The 18,822-nt window shown below is 37.3% G+C and overlaps 1 protein-coding gene across 4 annotated transcripts in view; it reads left to right on the plus strand.

The window, feature by feature from the left end:
* clmpb (CXADR like membrane protein b) overlaps positions 1 to 18,822 on the plus strand; it is an 85,273-nt gene that overhangs the window by 40,256 nt on the left and 26,195 nt on the right. Inside the window, exon 1 of one of the 4 annotated variants that reach the window (XM_084123502.1) lies at positions 2,087 to 2,215. The exons of 2 other annotated variants lie outside the window; for them this stretch is intronic. Coding sequence is in view for 1 of the 2 variants with exons in the window: in XM_084123500.1 (XP_083979626.1) it covers positions 2,184 to 2,211 (28 nt within the window). In the remaining variant the exon portion in view is untranslated. Of the gene's footprint in view, positions 1 to 2,086; positions 2,216 to 18,822 lie in introns of those variants that run through there. One more of the 4 variants, XM_084123500.1, reaches the window with a different exon arrangement.

The following is an 18,822-nucleotide window of genomic DNA, read 5'->3' on the forward strand; positions in this document are numbered from 1 at the left end:
TGTGGGTGTAGGCCTCAGTATTGGCTGTACTGGTCTATATATAGTCTGGTACTGAAGATGTGAAGACTGGGCCCTTTCACACTCCCACCTCATTTCCTACATAGTCTCCGTTAAGTTGATAATACAGTCCAGGACATTTTATTCTATAAATAATATTTGTTCCAAGCTTCCTTACATGATTAAATAAAGGCATGCTGTGTTTAATTCACATTTATGGATACTGGAAAGGACAGGTAACTGTCACGGCTAAGTGACTTTTTGGGTGCCATTAACCTACAGCTGTGGGAACTTGAAATTGTTTTGGAAAGGTGGAAATTTCCCATGGAGTCTCACTGCGAACTGATCCTGCAGTCTTCAGGCCTGATGCTCTTACCTGTTTTAAAGGCACTGCCATGACTACATGTAAAACTGTGATTAAAAAAATAATTGGTTTAGCTGACGGTCTGACAAAGCTGCAGTATTTGTTTAGCCTGATTGCTAACACTTGATTTGGTTAACATAAAAATAATTATTCATAATTCTACTACTGCAAAAAACTACTACTACAAATACTAATAAAAATAGACTCTTAGAAGCAGCATGTGACCTCTATTTTAATCATAGCAGCAGTGACATTTTCCTTTCGGTTTTGTCATCGAAATATTCACCTCAGCAGCAACGAGTCAGTGGAGTGTGACACTTCACTAAAAAGCCCAATATAGATTTTTATTTTTTTTTTTTATTTTTTTAAGTTTCCTTATTTGTCCGTATCTCATGTTGCCTTTGGACACAAACAATGGTGCCATTTGAGCAGCCAATTAAACTGCGCTGACATTCAGAGTATGTGGGCAGAGTGACATTAAGATTAATTTCTTATAAAAGCCAGTGACATTACGCCGCTGATCACTCGCTGAGAGCGCACACACACCTTTACTCTGGGCAAATACATGCCTGGTCTGGAGTTTAAGATGATGTTCTTGTAAATGTCATTCTCTATTCATCTAGTGTACATGTGTAACAAAATTAGATGATCAAACGGTGCTTTTGTTCTTTCTCTTGTCTTTACACTATACTTTCATTCCTTTGACATGCAGTCATACGTAGGAGACATGAAATCCAGCATTGCTGGAAAACTAGTCCCTCCCGAACAGGGCTGTGGATAGCAATGAGCTTAAAAGGAGAGAAAATTTAGACTTTTGCTTTTCAGCATGTTTGAAGTCAGTAAAGAAGTTTAGAAGAAACATATGAGATAAAATACCTACTGTAAAGGAAACAACAGTCTCCTGAGCTATGAAAGAGCAAGCTCTGAGCAATAAAAGGTTCCTTAGCACATTTTTTGTTTGGCAGTGTTCTCTGTCCGACTATGTCCGTATCCGCAGTTTGATTCACGCTGTGTGACAGAAAGTCAAGATCACCCTGCCCTTCACGCTTATGCAAATACCCCTGCCTTTTTGAATGACTGGCAGTTTACTAGTATCCCACCGTTATCTGGACCAGGAGAGACACTTGGGCTTGAAGGTCATATCATGGATTGTGTTGCTCTGTCCCCAGAGGCCTCAGCACAGCTCCGGCCGATGGTGTGTGCACGTGTGCAAACATGGTGGTATATGCGTGTTTGCTCTAGGGAAGCCTCCACTGCTCATTAAATCATGCCTGCTGTGTCTCCCTATTCAGGGTAGTGTGAGCATGAATTGAGGAGACATGTTTCTCAAGCCACATTCACAAAGTCAGCTACATCAGAGCAAAAGAGAAAGAGAGAGAATGAATGGAGCGCAGGCATGTTTACAAATGAGACGGATTGTAAGCGAGAACCCGAGACCTACAGAAAGAGGGTGAAAAGAGAGACGGTTAATGAAAAAGGGCTGAGATAACGACGTACAAGAAAATTGAGTCTCTTGTAACACATAGCTTCTCCTCTCACGACCCCATTAGCGGACTCCTCCACACGAGGAGACTTGTGACGTGCTGCACAGGAGGCTGTCCGTGCCGGGAATGATGGAAACACAAATACCGGAGCAATGCTTGGGCCGCTGAGCAGATTAGGCCCGACTAATCCACTGAGAATATGGGTAATCTAAATTGTGCTTTAGGAATCATGTGATTAATATGAACAGGAGAAGTGATGTTGGGGAACTGACAGATTCTGCTCAGATCGTCCCTGTAAGGGTCAGAGAAATCTGAACACATGATGACTTTAAGATCCTATGAATTTGCTCGACCACTCGAAAATTGGTTGGTAAGAATTTTTTGTTTTTGAAAAAAGTATCTTTTGCTCATCAAATGTTTTCTATTTGAAACTATTTTAAAATGTAATTTATTCCTGTGGTCAAAGCTGAATTTTCAGCATCATTACTCCAGTCTTCAGTGTCACATGATCATTCAGAAATCATTCTAATATGAATGAATGCTAGAAACATTTCTCAATATCAGTGCTGAAAACTTTTGATGAATAAAAGTTTAAAATAACAATATTTATTTCTAATAGAAATATTTTGTAACAGTACACATGCCTTTACTGTTACTTGTGATTAATTTAATGCATCCTTGTTGAAAAAAGTATTAATTTCTTTTTTTTTTAAAACACAAACTTTTAAATGGTGTGTGTTTGAGGCATGACACCACTTTTTATTGTTAGTCAGTGCCTGGTGATATTGGGGTGGGGGGGCATTCTCATTCTAGAGCACATTTGATTGGACAAGAATTTGGACACGCCCTTCAGTGCAGGATGAGTCATCAATATTTTTGGTTCGTTTTCCAGGAAGAGTTTGTTTGTAACTTGTTTGTATTTTAACTGTACGCTATCATATTGATGACATTTAAAGCTAATAGACATGGACTAAAAGCCACAAAACTTCATTTTTGTTTTCATGGCGTCTTTAATCGCCCACTGGGAGTGTTGTCAGTGTAGTAGACTCAGCCATGCATGTTCAGCCAAAAGTAATGTTACTCAGTGTTGACACAAATACAGTCTGGACCAGAGGAGGGAAGAATGTACAACATTCGGCTTGTTTGGCAGATTTTCAAGACGGATTCATGCGACTGAGCAAACAGAGAGGGAAGGTAGAGAAAGAGGGAGAGCAAAAGAGGCAGATTAATCTCAGAGTATATGGTTCTGTTGAAATGTTGCATCTGGTGGTGACGACAGTGCGTAGATGCCTTTGAGAACCAGGATTTGACTCTAAAGATAACCCATAGTGTTTGAGGAAAACATATGCATTTAAGTATTATGCCGCTTAATATCACAAAACACTTATATAATATCATAATACATTAACCGTGCAGGATGCACTTGATATACTGTATGAAGGGCATAGCGAGAGTCTCCAGGGTTCAGTTATCTGATAGTGTTAGGGTCAAGCCTCTCGTTCTACTCCTGCACTTATTTTGCTATGAATTAATAAATATCCTTTGAGACTATTCTGTATGATTCTGCCTCCTGCTGAGAAGGAAGTAAATAGACCACAATACCCACAATCCTTTGCTTAGAGTACTGGAATTTCATTACATTCAATCAAAAGGCAGAACTCCCAACTTCCTATTTGTAAAAGTACAACGAACTGCTTGAAGCTACTTGATGTTGGACATCCAGCTTTGTAACTTTTTGAAAGAACACAGTATATGTTTTCCAAAAAAAAAGCATGGGTGGGTATGTTGATGCTAAACATAACTGAAATCGTATATAAGAATAATTTATAATTATAAAAAAATTGCCATTTGTTAAAGAAAGAAAATAACGTTTGCATGTTTTGAAAAATTTAAAATATTTTTTTAAATGATTTAATGATAAATAGTCAATTTAAAAATAAATAATAAATGTACAAACTACACATTTAAAATTAAAATGGTAACACTTTACAATAAGGTCTCATTTGTTAACATTAGTTAATGCATAAAATAACATAAACTAACAATGAGAAATATATTTTTACAGCATGTTTTCATGTTAACTAATGTAATTAACTAATGTTAACGTGAAACCTTATTGTAAAGTGTTACCACTATAATTATAAATTCATAAAAAACGACATATTTTTTTGTGGGCCAGTAAAAATGCTCAATTCAAAGTAGTGTGTGTGCATCCAGACATAACTTAAGCAGGTCTTGATCAAAAATAATCTATGTCGAAAAAGTGAAGAAAAAAAAATTCACACTGCTATTGCTGCTCTCATAAAAGTTATATTGCCGTGTTTTGTCCAGACAAGGTCTTTTTTATTTTCTTATTTTTTCTAGTAAAAATGCTGACAAGGCAAGTAGAAATCTGAGCTACTGTCCCAACTGGACAGACAGAACAAATCCTTACCGTTGAGATCTGTCAAGCATTATGAGGTGTGCGAAACAAAATAAAAATAAAATATTATTTGCGTTGTTGATACAGACACACCAAGATAAACTAGCATTTTCTTTTGTTTCTTTATATGTCATTTCTGAATGCAGATCACCTTTATCAACGCAGGTATCACGTAGGTATATCCCACTCTCGGACTCTATGAACCGCAGCACATCCATGCGGATGACATATAGATGATGGAGTTAAAGGGAGGTCTCAAACATACAACATTATTGGATCTGACTGTCATCGCCATTTCAGTGCAGTCCAAATCCGATTTCCTGCCTGTGAAGCAAGACCTGCTCTATAGTTGTTTATTAGAAATTGCTATAAAATGGTGGAGAGGGAGAAATTGCTTCACAAAGTCGGTGGGCTTTTCTGGAGGGGGATTGTTTTTTAACCTCTGTGTTGGATTCAGGAAGCCAAATGCCTGTCATTAATCTTCGGACAAAGCTCTTGCATCAGCAGAATCGAGGTTTGAGCCGAGGAGGGAGAAGGGACTGTGTCCAAAGATGCCATTTTTTTGCTTTTTTTTTTTTTTTTTTTTACTCACAAAGCCAGCAGTCGCCACACCAGCTTTAGGCTGCAAGCCGTTGCACCGTATTTTTACTTTAAAATTCAGCCAAAAACATTACCCTTGGGCTGATACATAAAAGACAAGGCATTTAAAATGTCTAGCCTTAAATAAGATTCTTCATTCTGTTGCCAAAAATAAACCTCATTTATGTAGGACTCCAGGGCATGCTTTCTCATGGCTGAGAGGGGGCTTGCTCTGATTAACGTAATGCACTCGCTCTCTTTCTCTTGCTCTGTCTTTTACGCGCATTCCTTTCTCTCTCTTTCTGTTCTCTGTCGCTTTTTAAGGCTGGGGAGGCATATCGAAATGAGAAGATTGAAGGTTTGATTTATATTACGCTAAATGCGAAACAATAAAAGCAGACAAAAGGAATGGAAAGTGAAGGGGAGACATATATTAGGGAGGGAAAAGACAGAGTCTGATAGGAAGTGATAATTATGTTTTCTTTTATCTCCCAAAAGCCAACATTACGAATGCATCTCAAATGCGATCATCTGTAAATGTATTCTTTTTCATTCCTGCAATGCATGAGCACATGAGCTGCGTTCATTAATAATCGAGAGCTTCGTTTGGTGGAAGATGGAGGGAGATGTTAGCTTTGTTCACTGATCTTTTTTAGTGGTGCCACAGGGGAAGCAGGCTGATCCCGTGTTATTGCTTGACGAGTGCAGTTTTTCTAATGTGTTGGTGTGTTTACTATTAAAGCTGGAAGTTTGAGCAAATGGCTTTTTTTAAAGCCAGTAGCCTTTAGTTTACAGCGCAACTATGAATCGTTGTTCGCTATTGCCAGTTGTTTGCAAGTAGAGGCTAAGATTTGCCTGGTCTGCATTAGCAGAATATGTTCGTTAATTTGTGAACTTGAAAATATTATGCATATTCAACATGTATACTCATCATGGGTCTGTCCATCTCAAATGGTCCAAAAACTTTATGCAAATTCTTGTTCCTTAGACTTTGAGCTGAAATCGAAATGTATTGATTGACTGATTGATTGATTGATTGATTGATTGATTGATTGATTGATTGATTGATTGATTGGTTGGATGGATGGATGGATGGATGGATGGATGGATGGATGGATGGATGGATGGATGGATGGATGGATGGATGGATGGATGGATGGATGGATGGATGGATGGATGGATGGATGGGAAAACGTAAGAGTGCAATTTTTAAAATTCCCCTCATTTTTGGGTTGATTATCTCTGTAAATGTTGAGTTTGGGATTCTGCTGGTTACAGAACTAGGGCAAGTAGAAATCTGGGGGGAAAGCCTTCTTTAGTCATGTGCTTTGACAAATGAACGGCTGTAATATAATATCATAGTTTTTAGGATTGATATACAATAGCTTATGCTTGTCAATGAAGTCACAATAAGTTGGCATAATACACAGTATAATTCGGAATCATTGATGGCCATATATTCACTAGCAGGAAGGTCACTAATGAAGAGTTTTGGACTGCTCTAGTGGTACTATCAGTTAGTCAGCATTATAAGGACTTGTTTTCTGTATGCAACTCCAGAGAAGTCAAATGGCATTCATGGCTCAAATTACATTTCAAAATGGGCCAGAAGTGAGCATCCATGGACAAAATAGCTATTGCTGCTATTGAAGTGAATGGGGAAAGGAGTTGTACAGGGCCCTGCATGATAGATGCTGTGGTCCATTTACCTGGAAGAGAAAAACCTTGGTTTATTTTGTTGACTTTTTGAAGTACACTAGCGTGTAATGACCTCAAAGCTAACAGACATGAATTAAAACCCACATAATGCTTAAGGCCCAGCTATGATTCATAGCAGGAGGAAAGAGGGATGAAGGTGAATCAGAAGCAGCCCTTAGTCCTATTAAGTTGATTAGAAGACTAATTGGCCTACACTTGTATTGTGGGAACAAGTCTCCCGTAAAACAGTTTCTCCCAGCAGGTAGAATATTAGCAGGACTTCCTCTCCCTCGGCATGATGGGAACCACATGCGCAGATCTCCTACTCGCTTCTTCTTTGGGAAAACTCCTTGTCTCTGCTCTGCTTTTGTAATGAGTCATTAGCTTTAGTGAATGGCTCTTTGGCACAGTGGCATGAAGGACTGTGATCTTTATTGGATCAAGTGCTCGTGGATCTGACATGCTGGGCTCACTTAAGGGGTCGTGACTTGTAGCACTCCTCCAAAACAACAGCAGATTTAGTGCACTGTGTTCCTCATGACAGAGCAATGCCTGTGGTTTTCTCCAGAAACAAATGTGAGTAACCTTCCATTTACAAGCCAAATGTTGCACACGTTATAATGAATAAATAGAGGCAATAAAATGGAATACCCAAGTGTGGTGAATGAAGCATGGTTAGTGTGGCATCAGGCCATGAAACTCTAGATGGCTCAGGCGGATAGGTCCTTAACTCAAACTGCAATCTCTATAGTGCACAGCTGATTGGTTCCTGCTGTATCAGTAGCCAATGAACTCGCTGCTTAACCTTCAAATACTTGGTCAGCATTTGCTATAGCAGTGCAGCGCACTTTCAGAAACCCTCCACCTTCCCCAGCTCCACCTGTATAGATCTGCTACGGGTAAATCATGTACGCTATATTGTAAAGCAGAAGCATGTCTTACTTGCTCACAGCAGTGTGTTGTGTATGTATTGGTAGTAGCAAGTCCTGTACTTGCTCTGCAACAGCAGCAGATCTATTCCGCCAAGACCAAATATATGAACATTGTCATATTCATTACCAAACACTCTGAGAGTTATCATGACAGAAATATATATATATATGACATGGAGAGAACATTTCTGTTAATCTGCCTGTTTAGACTAAATGTCGGCTGATTGATCAGACTAATATATTGATCTATAATTTTTTTCATGAGCACATCAAACCTATTTTTTCATGCGTGTTAGATACAGTAGATGGCTGCGCCTCTATGCTGTGCTGCAGCGGCTGCATCGTGACATTGCTGCAATGTCATGGGAATGTGCATAGCTGGTTGGTACGAGCTGCACAGTGTTGCTGCTCAGACTAGCTGTGTAAGTAAGAGAGAGAAAAGAGTCCTGGATCCAGAGAGGAAAAAAAAAAACACAGCAGTGCCTCCCTAGAGGGGCTGTCGTCTGTGCAACGGCACTGCAAACAAGACTTCCAGTCACCCACACCCAACCCCAGCACTGCTGCTCTGTGTGCGCAGAGCTCCGGCACCACGCCAGCCTCCACACAGGCACACGTGGCAGCCGCCGACTGGAAAAACCAGACCTCCACTCTTTATTTGTTTTCTTCTGTCCTTCAGGGAATGTAAAGACCAGAAGGAAATAGGCCAAGTTGCTCAATCCATTGCTATTGTGGGTTTTAGAACGTCTGCTAGTCAAACTTAGTGCCACAAGGCCGGAGAACATGTGTCCCGAGGGTGATGCTTTGTTTGGTAAGAAGAAAAGGAATTGCTGAGGTGTGAAACAAATGCACATTTGTACTGAATGGCACATTTATTCACTGCCGCTGTCGTTCTAGTTTAAAGAAACTTTGTGCTCAATTTATGGAAGTATTTCATCATATTATTTTCACCCCTTGGCCTACAGTACATTTCGCCTTCATGTCAGTGCATTTAGGGGAAAAAAAATCCACAATGCATGCAGCTAAACCAACTTTTATAATAAACTTGTGAGACTGGGGGCATTGTAGCACCCTAAATTTCTAAAATTGATGTTCATTCAGTATATTCTCACTGAAGTTCTCAAACTACCTGAGAAAAAAGTGTGATTGTATCACTTTATGAGAAAAAGATGAAAGACATTGCCGCCTGGTATTGTATGCTTTCCTTTTTAAGAGTAGTATTTGAATGAGTTTCAAAACACGGTTTTGTGGATGTATGTCTAGCTTGTTAATTAATGTTGTTGTTGGGCGTCTAAGTTGACTCCCAAAAACAGCACACATGCAATGAATGGCTTTTATGCTAAAAGATGGCAAAGAGTCTTGAAGTGTCTCCCCTACAACAGCAGCAATGTTTCCAAGTTAAATGTGAAGGCTGGTTTGTTTTTCAGTGTTTATCATCCTCTCAGACTAGAATAGAAGGTCAAGAGGGCCATTCGAAGAGCGAGAGAATGCGAGAATGAGCCTCGATGGCTCGCTCGCTCTCGCGCTGAGGAATCAAAGTGGCAGGGACGTCAGTCAGAGAGCAGAAGTCTGCCCAGAGAGACAGAGTCTCCGAGTGGCCTTTTAATCAGCCTTTAGGGAGTGAAATATGAGTCCGCCACACCCGCCGCTCCAGCGCCTCCTTCATCTGCTTTCAATCTTCTCTGCTTTCCTCCTCCGGATGTGGACGCGTGGGCATTCTTATCAGGGACAGAGAGGGAGGCAGTAGCGAGCCGGGACTTGTGCGGTTCAATGAGAAGAAGAATCACTGTCAGAGGGGGGCGTTCACACAGATTGCGTTTTGTGTTGTCTGGCGTAGGACAATGTGTTTTTTAAAAGTTGAACTTCTTTAAACTTGATGTCCTGGCATGCGCACAACGGGAGGATTACAAAAATGCATTCTGTGTGAACGGCCCCTTAATGATTGAAATATATAAATGAGGGATGCAGTGGATGAGTCAGAGATATATTTATACAATTAATTGAGAATCATAAAAGTTATTTTGTGCACTAATCTTTCATATGTTTATTACATGGCATTTTTTCACATACAACCCTTTGTGATAAAACAGAATAATATAAGTATGTAATGTGTTTAGGCAAGTAGTGTTATGTAGTAGTACTGTCAGCATGGTATAATGGTGTTAGTAGCATGATACTTTGATATATAACTTGATATTAAACTATTACCATGTACCATTTACATGGTTATGGTACACCAAAATCTTGGTAAATATGGTATTACCATGGTACAGCTTCAGAAAACTGTCCAAAAAAATAATTTGGAAGTATATTTAATAATGATAGTGACAACCTATGGTTACCATTGGCATTTTCAATCTAAAATAATTGGGGTTAAAATTTTGAGTCAGCCATAAGTTTGGGGTATAAACTAAGTAGAAAAAGAGGGTGAAAGAGTGTTAAAGTTTTACAGATTTGGTCCTATTGAGTAGTCAGCGATACAGATGGTTCCCTGCTCTATTAGTGAGCATCTTTGCTTTAATGGGACCTTCAAATAAGCCTCTCTTTGCCGTGGCAGGACAGGTGGCAGTTTGTCACTGTCGCACTACCTTCACATCAAAGACGCGCTCATATGTGTAACACAGAAAGCCTTGACACCAGCTCAACTCCAGGGGCACAGCTGATGCCAACGAAACCCAGCGATTGAACATGCCTCATCAATCTAGTTTGCTTTCTTCTCCCAACGCCCAGCTCCCGTTGCAGGAGAGCATCTCGTGGAAATGATCCACAGATGAGTGGAGGAAGTCAAAGACAGCTTCAGTATTTCCCTCATGCTGGGTAATGGGAACGCTGGTGCTCTGTCTGTTGCTAATTACCCAGTTAGATGTGCAACATGTGATCTGTCCTGTCACGTTGTCATTGTGTCTCACTCTTATGCTGTCAGAGTCCAGCACTGATGGGCTTCATGAGGCAGGGCTGCTAATGTGGTAAAGACCATCGCTATTACAGTACGTAACACGTGACTGTCAGTCAACTAGAGCTGAGCTATAAACTGTACACTACTGATCAAAACTTTGGAATAGTTAGTATTTTTTTATTTTTTTTTAAAGAAGTCTCTTATGCTTAACAAGGCTGCACTCTGCGTTTTTACAGTAAAAATGGTAATATTGTTTGTTACCCATGAATTGATAAAATTAACTTGGATTTAGATTTTGTCTTTTATTCCTCTTGTGCTTACAATGCACACATTTAGTTGTTGTTACTGTAGTTTTGGTGTAGTGTAGTGTATTTATTTGCACATTTATGTGGGAATATATCATTTTAGATTATAGTTTCATCTGAGATTGTTACAGAAATTCAGCAAGTCTCAACATTATAATTACATGGCTTTCTCCTTCCCTTTTTTCCTACCTAGGCTTACTGCCTTGGCAATCACAGAATCAACGTCCTTCACGGGACAGCACCCAACATTGTGAAATATTATTATATTTTAAAAGAACTGTTTCCTATTTGAATATATTTTAAAATGTAATTTATTCCTGTGATCAAAGCTGCATTTTCAGCATCATTACTCCAGTCTTCAGAGTCACATGATCCTTCAGAAATCATTCGAATATGATTTGCTGCTCAATAATTATCAATTATTATTGGTTCTCAATAATTAATAATAGTTCTTATTATCAATGTTGAAAACAGTTTCTACTACATAATATTTTTGTGGAAACTGTGATGTATATTTTGTCAGGATTTGTTTCAAATATATATATATATATATATATATATTGTAACAATATAAATACCTACTGTCACTTTTAGCTGAATAAAAGTATTAATTAATTTGTTTTACCCCAAACTTTTGAGTGGTAGTGTATCATGGTTTTAATATTTCACAATATTAAAGTTTTTACTATATTTTTTATCAAATAAATGCAGCCTTGGACTGGTCAGCATAAAAGACTTCTTTAAAAAACAATAAAAACAAATCTTAATAATTCCAAATTTTGAACAGTAGCTTGACATTTGGTAAACTTGAAAATTGCCACACTTTCCTTGGTCATATCTAAGTTATGATGCAAATGAATCATTGAAGTGTTTTGAATCAATTCAGTGAACGTGACAGTTTAAACTCAATCATGGAAATAAACTCAAGCAGTTTTTTGCTACTTAAATATATTTATTATTAGAAGAAAAAAAAAATCTAGCATACGAAAGGGCAAATTCAAAAGTGCATTCATTTGATATAATCAGCAAAATTGTCAGGAATACTATATAATGCAAATATTCAATTATATATTTCCCAGCCCTAGACTCAGTCAGAAATGAATGATGGGACTTACTGTCAATTAGCTTTTATGTTCACACATTTTTTGTATTCTCCTTGGTTTTTATTTTATTGTTTTATTCCATTGTTTATGAGCCGTGAACACAGTGCCATTGACTCATTTTTAAACCCTCTGCAGAGTATTGAATTACTCATAATATACCGGTGAGAGAGAGAGAGAGAGAGAAGCAGTGGTAAGGATGATAGTATTTCATGTTTGCATTGGTCTGCATGCATCCATCAACCAATAGCTGTGAGATGCAGATACATTCTCCGACTCCACTTCATACACCTAGTCAGCTGGATTTCCCATAATGGGCATAAAAAAAATTGCAGATTGTAGCAAAATGGGCTCGACTGCACAAAAGCTTATTAAGTATCGATCCAGGGAGGTCACTGCTGAAATTCAGCTCCTACAATGTGTGACAGGATCAGACGCCGCTGGCTAGAAATGGAAATGAGACGCTATCAATAAAAAGCGGGAGGTGTCCTTCTTTCTGGCGTCTCAGATCAGGTGGAACGCTGCCCACTGTGGCTTTAAACGTCAGGTGGGAGATGGAAACAGAACGGCCTGTGTCAGTGATTTGAGTGTTTTCTGTGCTGGGTAATGAATCCGTTTTGTGACGGATTCTGCTGAAGTCATGAAAAAAGTTCAGAGATGTTCAGTAGTAATATTTGTTTGTGCCGCAGACAGTGCTTGCACTTTTTTAGTCAGAGAACTGAGAGGCCACCTTCCATCTTTCCTGACAGCAAAACTTTATTATGATATTGCAGCCAGGTCTGAACTTACCCAAAGGAGATTTGTATGGCTCAGAGATTGCAAAAAGAAAAAGCCTTAGGAGAAATAATAAGAGACAAAAATAAGAGAAATGTTGACACAGAGTAGTATGAATGAGGATAGCATAGCTCAGATAATCTGGTTTCAGAAGAATTTTATGAGAAATGTTTGAGGTCATGTTGAGTTCTCTGACTTGAGTTCTTTGAGAAATTCTCAGAACAGTTTGAGACAGACATTGTTGAACCTGTAGATTAATTTGTGAGATGAATCTGAAAAAAGGTCTCTAATTTGATCTATTTTTAAGAAATAGTTTGCCCAAAAATCATTCACCATCATGATTTTTGAAACCTTTCTTTCTTCTATTGAGCGTAAATGCAGATATTTTGTTTTGTATGAATATCTGAACATGCAATATATCAAAAGAAAGAACAGAGCCTCTGCTTAAAAGCTGAGACCTCGTCCTGGGTCGACATTTCATTCAGTAACTTTCGGCAGTTTTGATTTGTATGCTGTTGAATGTTTGATGATCACATTATTTTACATGTGCGTAAGCAATGCTTCTATCGCTTGTTTCTGCTTCTTTTTCGCCTGTGTTTTGATCCAGAGAGTCAGTACTCTTTCAGAAGATGTGTAATAGCGCCACCTACCGTATAACAGTGTAAAACTTTGATTGCCAGAAATGTCCATCAATGGCAGAGTTAAAAGGAATCTTAGCTGGCAAGCTCCAAAATTATGAAAAAAGCACCTACAAATAAAAATAAAAATTGTCAATATGTCTTATGTGCTATATTTTTTTTTATTCTTCTTCTCTTTTTTTGTGAGCTATACCTTGCAGGGCTATTATATTTAACTAAAACTATATCTAAAAATAAAATATAGGTAAAATAAAATAAACAATAAATAAATATTAGATGAAAAACATACATTTCAAATGTTACCATAACCTTGAGTTAAAGCATTAAATAACTAACTAGAAATAAGTAAAAACTAAAACTAAATTATTTACTTAAATAGTAATATTTAAAAAGAAGCACAAAACAAAATTGCTACAAATTTAACTCAAATTAAAATGAAAAGTAAAATATTAAAATAACAGCTAATTCAAAATATTAATAAAAACTATAATAGTATTATTAATACTGAAATAATACTTATCTAATCTAGAAACAACTGAAATATTAAAAATATCTCTGTATTTTTTTCTTTCTTCTGACTAGGAAAGAAATTTCTATTCCACCTTCAAAGTGCGTATATGCAGATTTCTTATGTCTTTCACATTTTACAAGTTTTCGAACCCCTCAAAACTGTATTTTGCGCTGTCAAGTAAAGTCCAGGTGAGCAGGAGAGTGTGTGTGTGTGTCTCTCTCTCTTTCCCTCAGTCAGTGTCCTCCTCAGATCCCAGACCATCTGTTTGGATGTCACAGTCAAGAATAAACCTGAACTTTGCAGGGACAAACGTGTGTTTGAGTGTGTGTGTGTGTGTGTGTGAGTGTGTGAGAGAGAGAAAGAGACCAGCAGTGAGAAATGGAGAGGCTGTTGTAGAGCTTTCCTTCATCAAGTAAGATTCCAGTAATGGATATTTACTTCTCATTTTCACAAAACCAAATGTCTGCCAGGGAAAATAACAGACTGTCATCCTGAGATTGGTGCTTTACTGAAAACAAAAGTGCATAGATATCCTGAAAAAAAGAAAAAAAGAGGAGATGAAAGGAATGCGTTCTTTCTAGAAATTAAATTAAGCTTAACGTTTACAAAGATGATGAATATTTGGAGAGTCAAGGATCTAGACAAAGCTATATTTCTTCTGTCCCACCCACATATGTTTATATAGTTTTCTGAAATATGAGAGCTAAGTAAGCATATATATGTTTGCTTTGATAGTTTTATATTATCCCTTGTGAAAAAGAAGTACACTTTAGCATACTTTTGAAAAGACTACTGACTTAAATATACTTGAATGTATTTTCTATTGAAACGTGCGTCATGTATTTCAATATAATTAAAATTACATATTGCTAATGATGGTGCAATGTAGTATATTTACTTTAATACACACTACAGTTACTCCGTATGTTAGTCAACACTGCAAAATAAGTGTACTTTAAAGCATGACAAAAAAAATGTGATTTAAAACATTTGACATTACAAAGTGCACTTTGAAAGTATACTAAGTATACTTAAGTGGCCTTTTATTTCACTAATATTATATTTTCTGCAAGACTTTTTTCAAGCATATTTTTAAGATTTGAAGTACACTACAAGTGCACATTCAATACATTTAAGGACACTTCTTTTTTACAAGGGATAGCTAGTTTCAGACAGTTGTGGCAGTTGTTTTCATCAGAGTTGTGGGAAAACAGTGGTATTTTCTGTTTGGAAACATCAATCTTGTTCAGTCTGTAACTCTGTTTGGTCATTATCCCTTCAGTTCAGTTTGGTGCAACCGAAAAGACACACTGTGGCTTTAAAATCTGTAAAGCAACGTTGTGTCGACCAGTCATTATTTGGCGGCCATTTGTTTCAAAGCTTTCCTAGCCAAAGGCATCCACAGATTAGTCTCCGGGTTTGACAGAACGCTCAAAGATTCATAGGCATAATTAAAATGTAAATGGCGAACATCCATTCCAAAAACGTCCAACCGGCTTTGAGTGAAGCGTCAGCCGAACGACCGTGGGCAGGGAGCTCTGCGTCTGGGATGGGGGTGTGAAATGTCCTCTACCCTTTTCCATTTTGTCATGAGCATGTTTTAGGTTTACAAACATAGAGAGACGGAGGCAGTGTGCCAAAGCATGATGGGAAATGTGACGGTGTTTCTGGGAGCGTCGTATATGAGTAACCCTCGTTCTCTCTTCTTGAGCACAAAGCAGTCCGTGTGACGTGAATCTTGTCCACATGTCCAGGTTTTCCATGATCCAGCTGCATTCCAGAGGGGACAGGATCTACTGGAAAAACATGGACTCGTTTCTTAGATACAGATTGAATCCAGATCAGATTAATATTTCATTATTTCAGTGTTTAATCAATACGAGTGATTTAATGTGAGCTTAATGCTTTTTGGCAAAAGTATTGTGCCGTGTGTATTGTGTTTTAATGGGAAGCAGATGAGGTCTAGAAAGTTCCAGCGCAGAAAGCAACGCTCTTTGTGTTTATAATTTATGCAGCGCAGACTGTTTGACAACTTTATTCAATTTCTGTATATATCCTGTTAGACAGAAGGGGAACCGGTAAATATGACATTTATTATGGGTTTATGTGAGGAGTTTCAAGTTCACTTAAAACAAACTTAAAAGTCATTCTATTTTTTGAAGCCTAATAAATGTTTTAAAAAAAATCTATAGCTTTCATTCAATTACACTGTAATGTTTAATGGCTATAATTAATGTTTAAAATTGGGGATGGAAATCATTTTCGTCGAGACATCAGTAGCTGTATTAGTATCATTCATAAAAAGATTCCATTAAACAATTGTTTCTCCATTAATTTGGAGATTAACTGTGAAATTATTACATTATAAAATATATTTAAAAAAACTGTGTTTTCTGTCCTGTTGCTCATACGGATTGTTTGCCTGTGTGTTTGACCGCTTGCATGTTATATGAATTACAATTCGGGATTGCTCCAATAAAGCTGCATTTGGATCTTCAACCCAAGTGTCGGAGGAGTTCACAACAATTACAAAGTGCACTTTTTAAAAGCGTACTTAAGTTTGTAAAGAAACCTTCATGACAGTGGAGTTTTATTTAATTAATATTATGTATAGTTATGTTTTAAATAAACCATTAAGATTTGAAGAACACTACAAATGTACTTAATGAGAGTAACTATTTTTAAATTGTGCCTCAAACAGCTAAAACTTGTTTCAGTGAATTATCAGAACGCCTCAACATACCTTGTGGAACCAGGATAAACGTCCGGTCATCCTGTAGTCCGTCATTCCCATCGTTACAGCGATCACAATCCCCGGTCGTTTCTCAAGGACGAGCTCTGCTGGTTTTAGTGGAGTGTAAATGAGCGGACCCAGCTGAGGTTACAGTGACCACCCATGACATGAAGAGGATTATGGGATATTATCTCATCAAAGGACTCTCTTTAGTCTGAAGGAATTGTTGTCCAGTCAGTAGCGTGTGTGTGTGTGTGTGTGTGTGTGTGTAGGGGTGTTGTACAGGTATTCACTACCTTAATACCCTCAATATTTGTTCTTGTGGGGAGGATGTTTTTGGTCCCTGAGGAAAACAGCGTATAAATCATACAGAATGATGTTTTTTGAAAATGTTAAAATGCAGAAAGTTTTCTGTGATGACTGAGTAGGTTTAGGTGTAGGGTTCGGGGATAGAATATACAGTTTATAAAAATCATTATGTCTACGGAAAGTCCCCATAACACATGGAAACCTGTGTGTGTGTGTGTGTGCGTGCGTGCGTGCGTGCGTGTGTGTGTGTGTGTGTAAACCGTAGCAGACGTTTGGCTGATGAAATGTTTTTGATTAAGGCGGTGCCTGCTGGTATAGATTGAAGAGAACTTGAAATGTGTATTTTAAAAATTATGAAGGACGATGTTGGAAGCTAATAAACTTCCGAACAGATGAAGGCTACAGATGATCTCACTGAAGAACAAGTCTTTAAAACAGCAGATGGAAAGTCTGTTTGTGTGACTTTATGCTGCTTCTTTTTTTGCATACAGTGTGTGCACAACTAATCATATCTGTCCATGCAGCACATTCAAATGTGACCTAACTTTCATGCAACATTCAAATCGTCTGAACCATAATAAATGATGGATCATTGTTTTGTTTATTAAATCAATTTATATACAGTACATTACTATTTTGTATAATGTTTTTGAAAGAAGTCTACATTTATTAAATAAAAAATAATGAATTATCATTACAATTTAAAATAACTGTTTTATATATGTATATATAATGTATTATAGTGTATATATAGTGTATAGCATTGGTTTCTCCTCACACAGACATGCAAGTCCTGTTGTTGATGTACTATTTTTTCTCGCCTGGTTTTGTCATAACCTCTAAAACACATCCAGCCAAGCTTCCAAAGGGCGAATATAAAAATTAGTTTTGCCTGTTAATTCTGCCACCTGTCTGGAAGTGCTGTAGTGCTCTACTGCTCCAGGGGCATGAATATTTCCGTGTTTTCTCATCTGCAACGGCACATTATCATGTGTCAGAGAGAATCAGATGATGTGTGCTACATGTCAGCAGCGCCCATGAATTTATTTTCATAAATGAATTGAATTGAGTTCAGTTGAGACTTGAGACAGGGCAAAGCAGCATCAGGGGTCTGAGGTTTACAGCTTGTTTACACTATTGCTGCACTATGTGTGTTTGTTGTCCATGTTCAGATTGAACACACACACACACACACATATGTATATAAGTCACTTTTGCTTCAATGTTCTATTTGTATATAACAATGTTTCTATTTATTTTACTTTCTGAACTTTTTTTGGACACATCTACATTGTCAGTAAATAAAACACACCAGACTTTCACTGAAAATCGCCTATAATGTTGTAATAAATGGTTATAACTTGCTTAAGGATTGTTAAATGTTGACAAAATTTCATCTGGAAATCTAGAATATCCAAGTAAAACTTTCTAAAGGAAAAAATCCAAACTTCAGGATGTTTTGTTTGAGTTGAATAAAAAAATAAAAAAATAAAATGTGCTGCCGTTTTTCTGAAATCTGGTCAATTCATCCATTCTAAGACAAAATAAATGTAAAATTTGGAATTTAAATGAGCTTGATTGAAACTAAAAGTTCTCCTGTTTAAAATGATATATGAGACTTGATGCCGACTGCTATAATGGGTTAGAAAAACAAAGAATCGTTTGCATTGTTTGCACCACGAGTCAAAACAGTTTGGTCTTGACATTAGATCGGGTGACTGAGCATCTTTGCATATCATTGCCTATTCAGTGTTTAGAAACATGACCTGCCAGTGTAAACTACAACAGTTCATGCGGTTAGCCAATCACAGCAGATGTAATTTACATATAAAGTCTTACACATAAAGTCTAAAGTACAGCACATAAAACAACCTGTTTAAGTCAAGAAAATGCTTACATTTTGATGTAACTTTCCTGGCTAACATTATAAGTGAACTTTAAGGATTATTATTATTATTAATATTATTATTATTATTATTATTATTATTATTATTATTATTATTATTATTATTGGTAACACTTTATTTTAAGGTGATGTAGTTACATGTAACTACATGTACTTACCATAGTAATAAAAGTAAA

Source organism: Abramis brama (assembly GCF_963993115.1).
Source record: "Abramis brama genome assembly, chromosome: 9".
Classification (NCBI taxonomy): Eukaryota; Metazoa; Chordata; class Actinopteri; order Cypriniformes; family Leuciscidae; genus Abramis; species Abramis brama.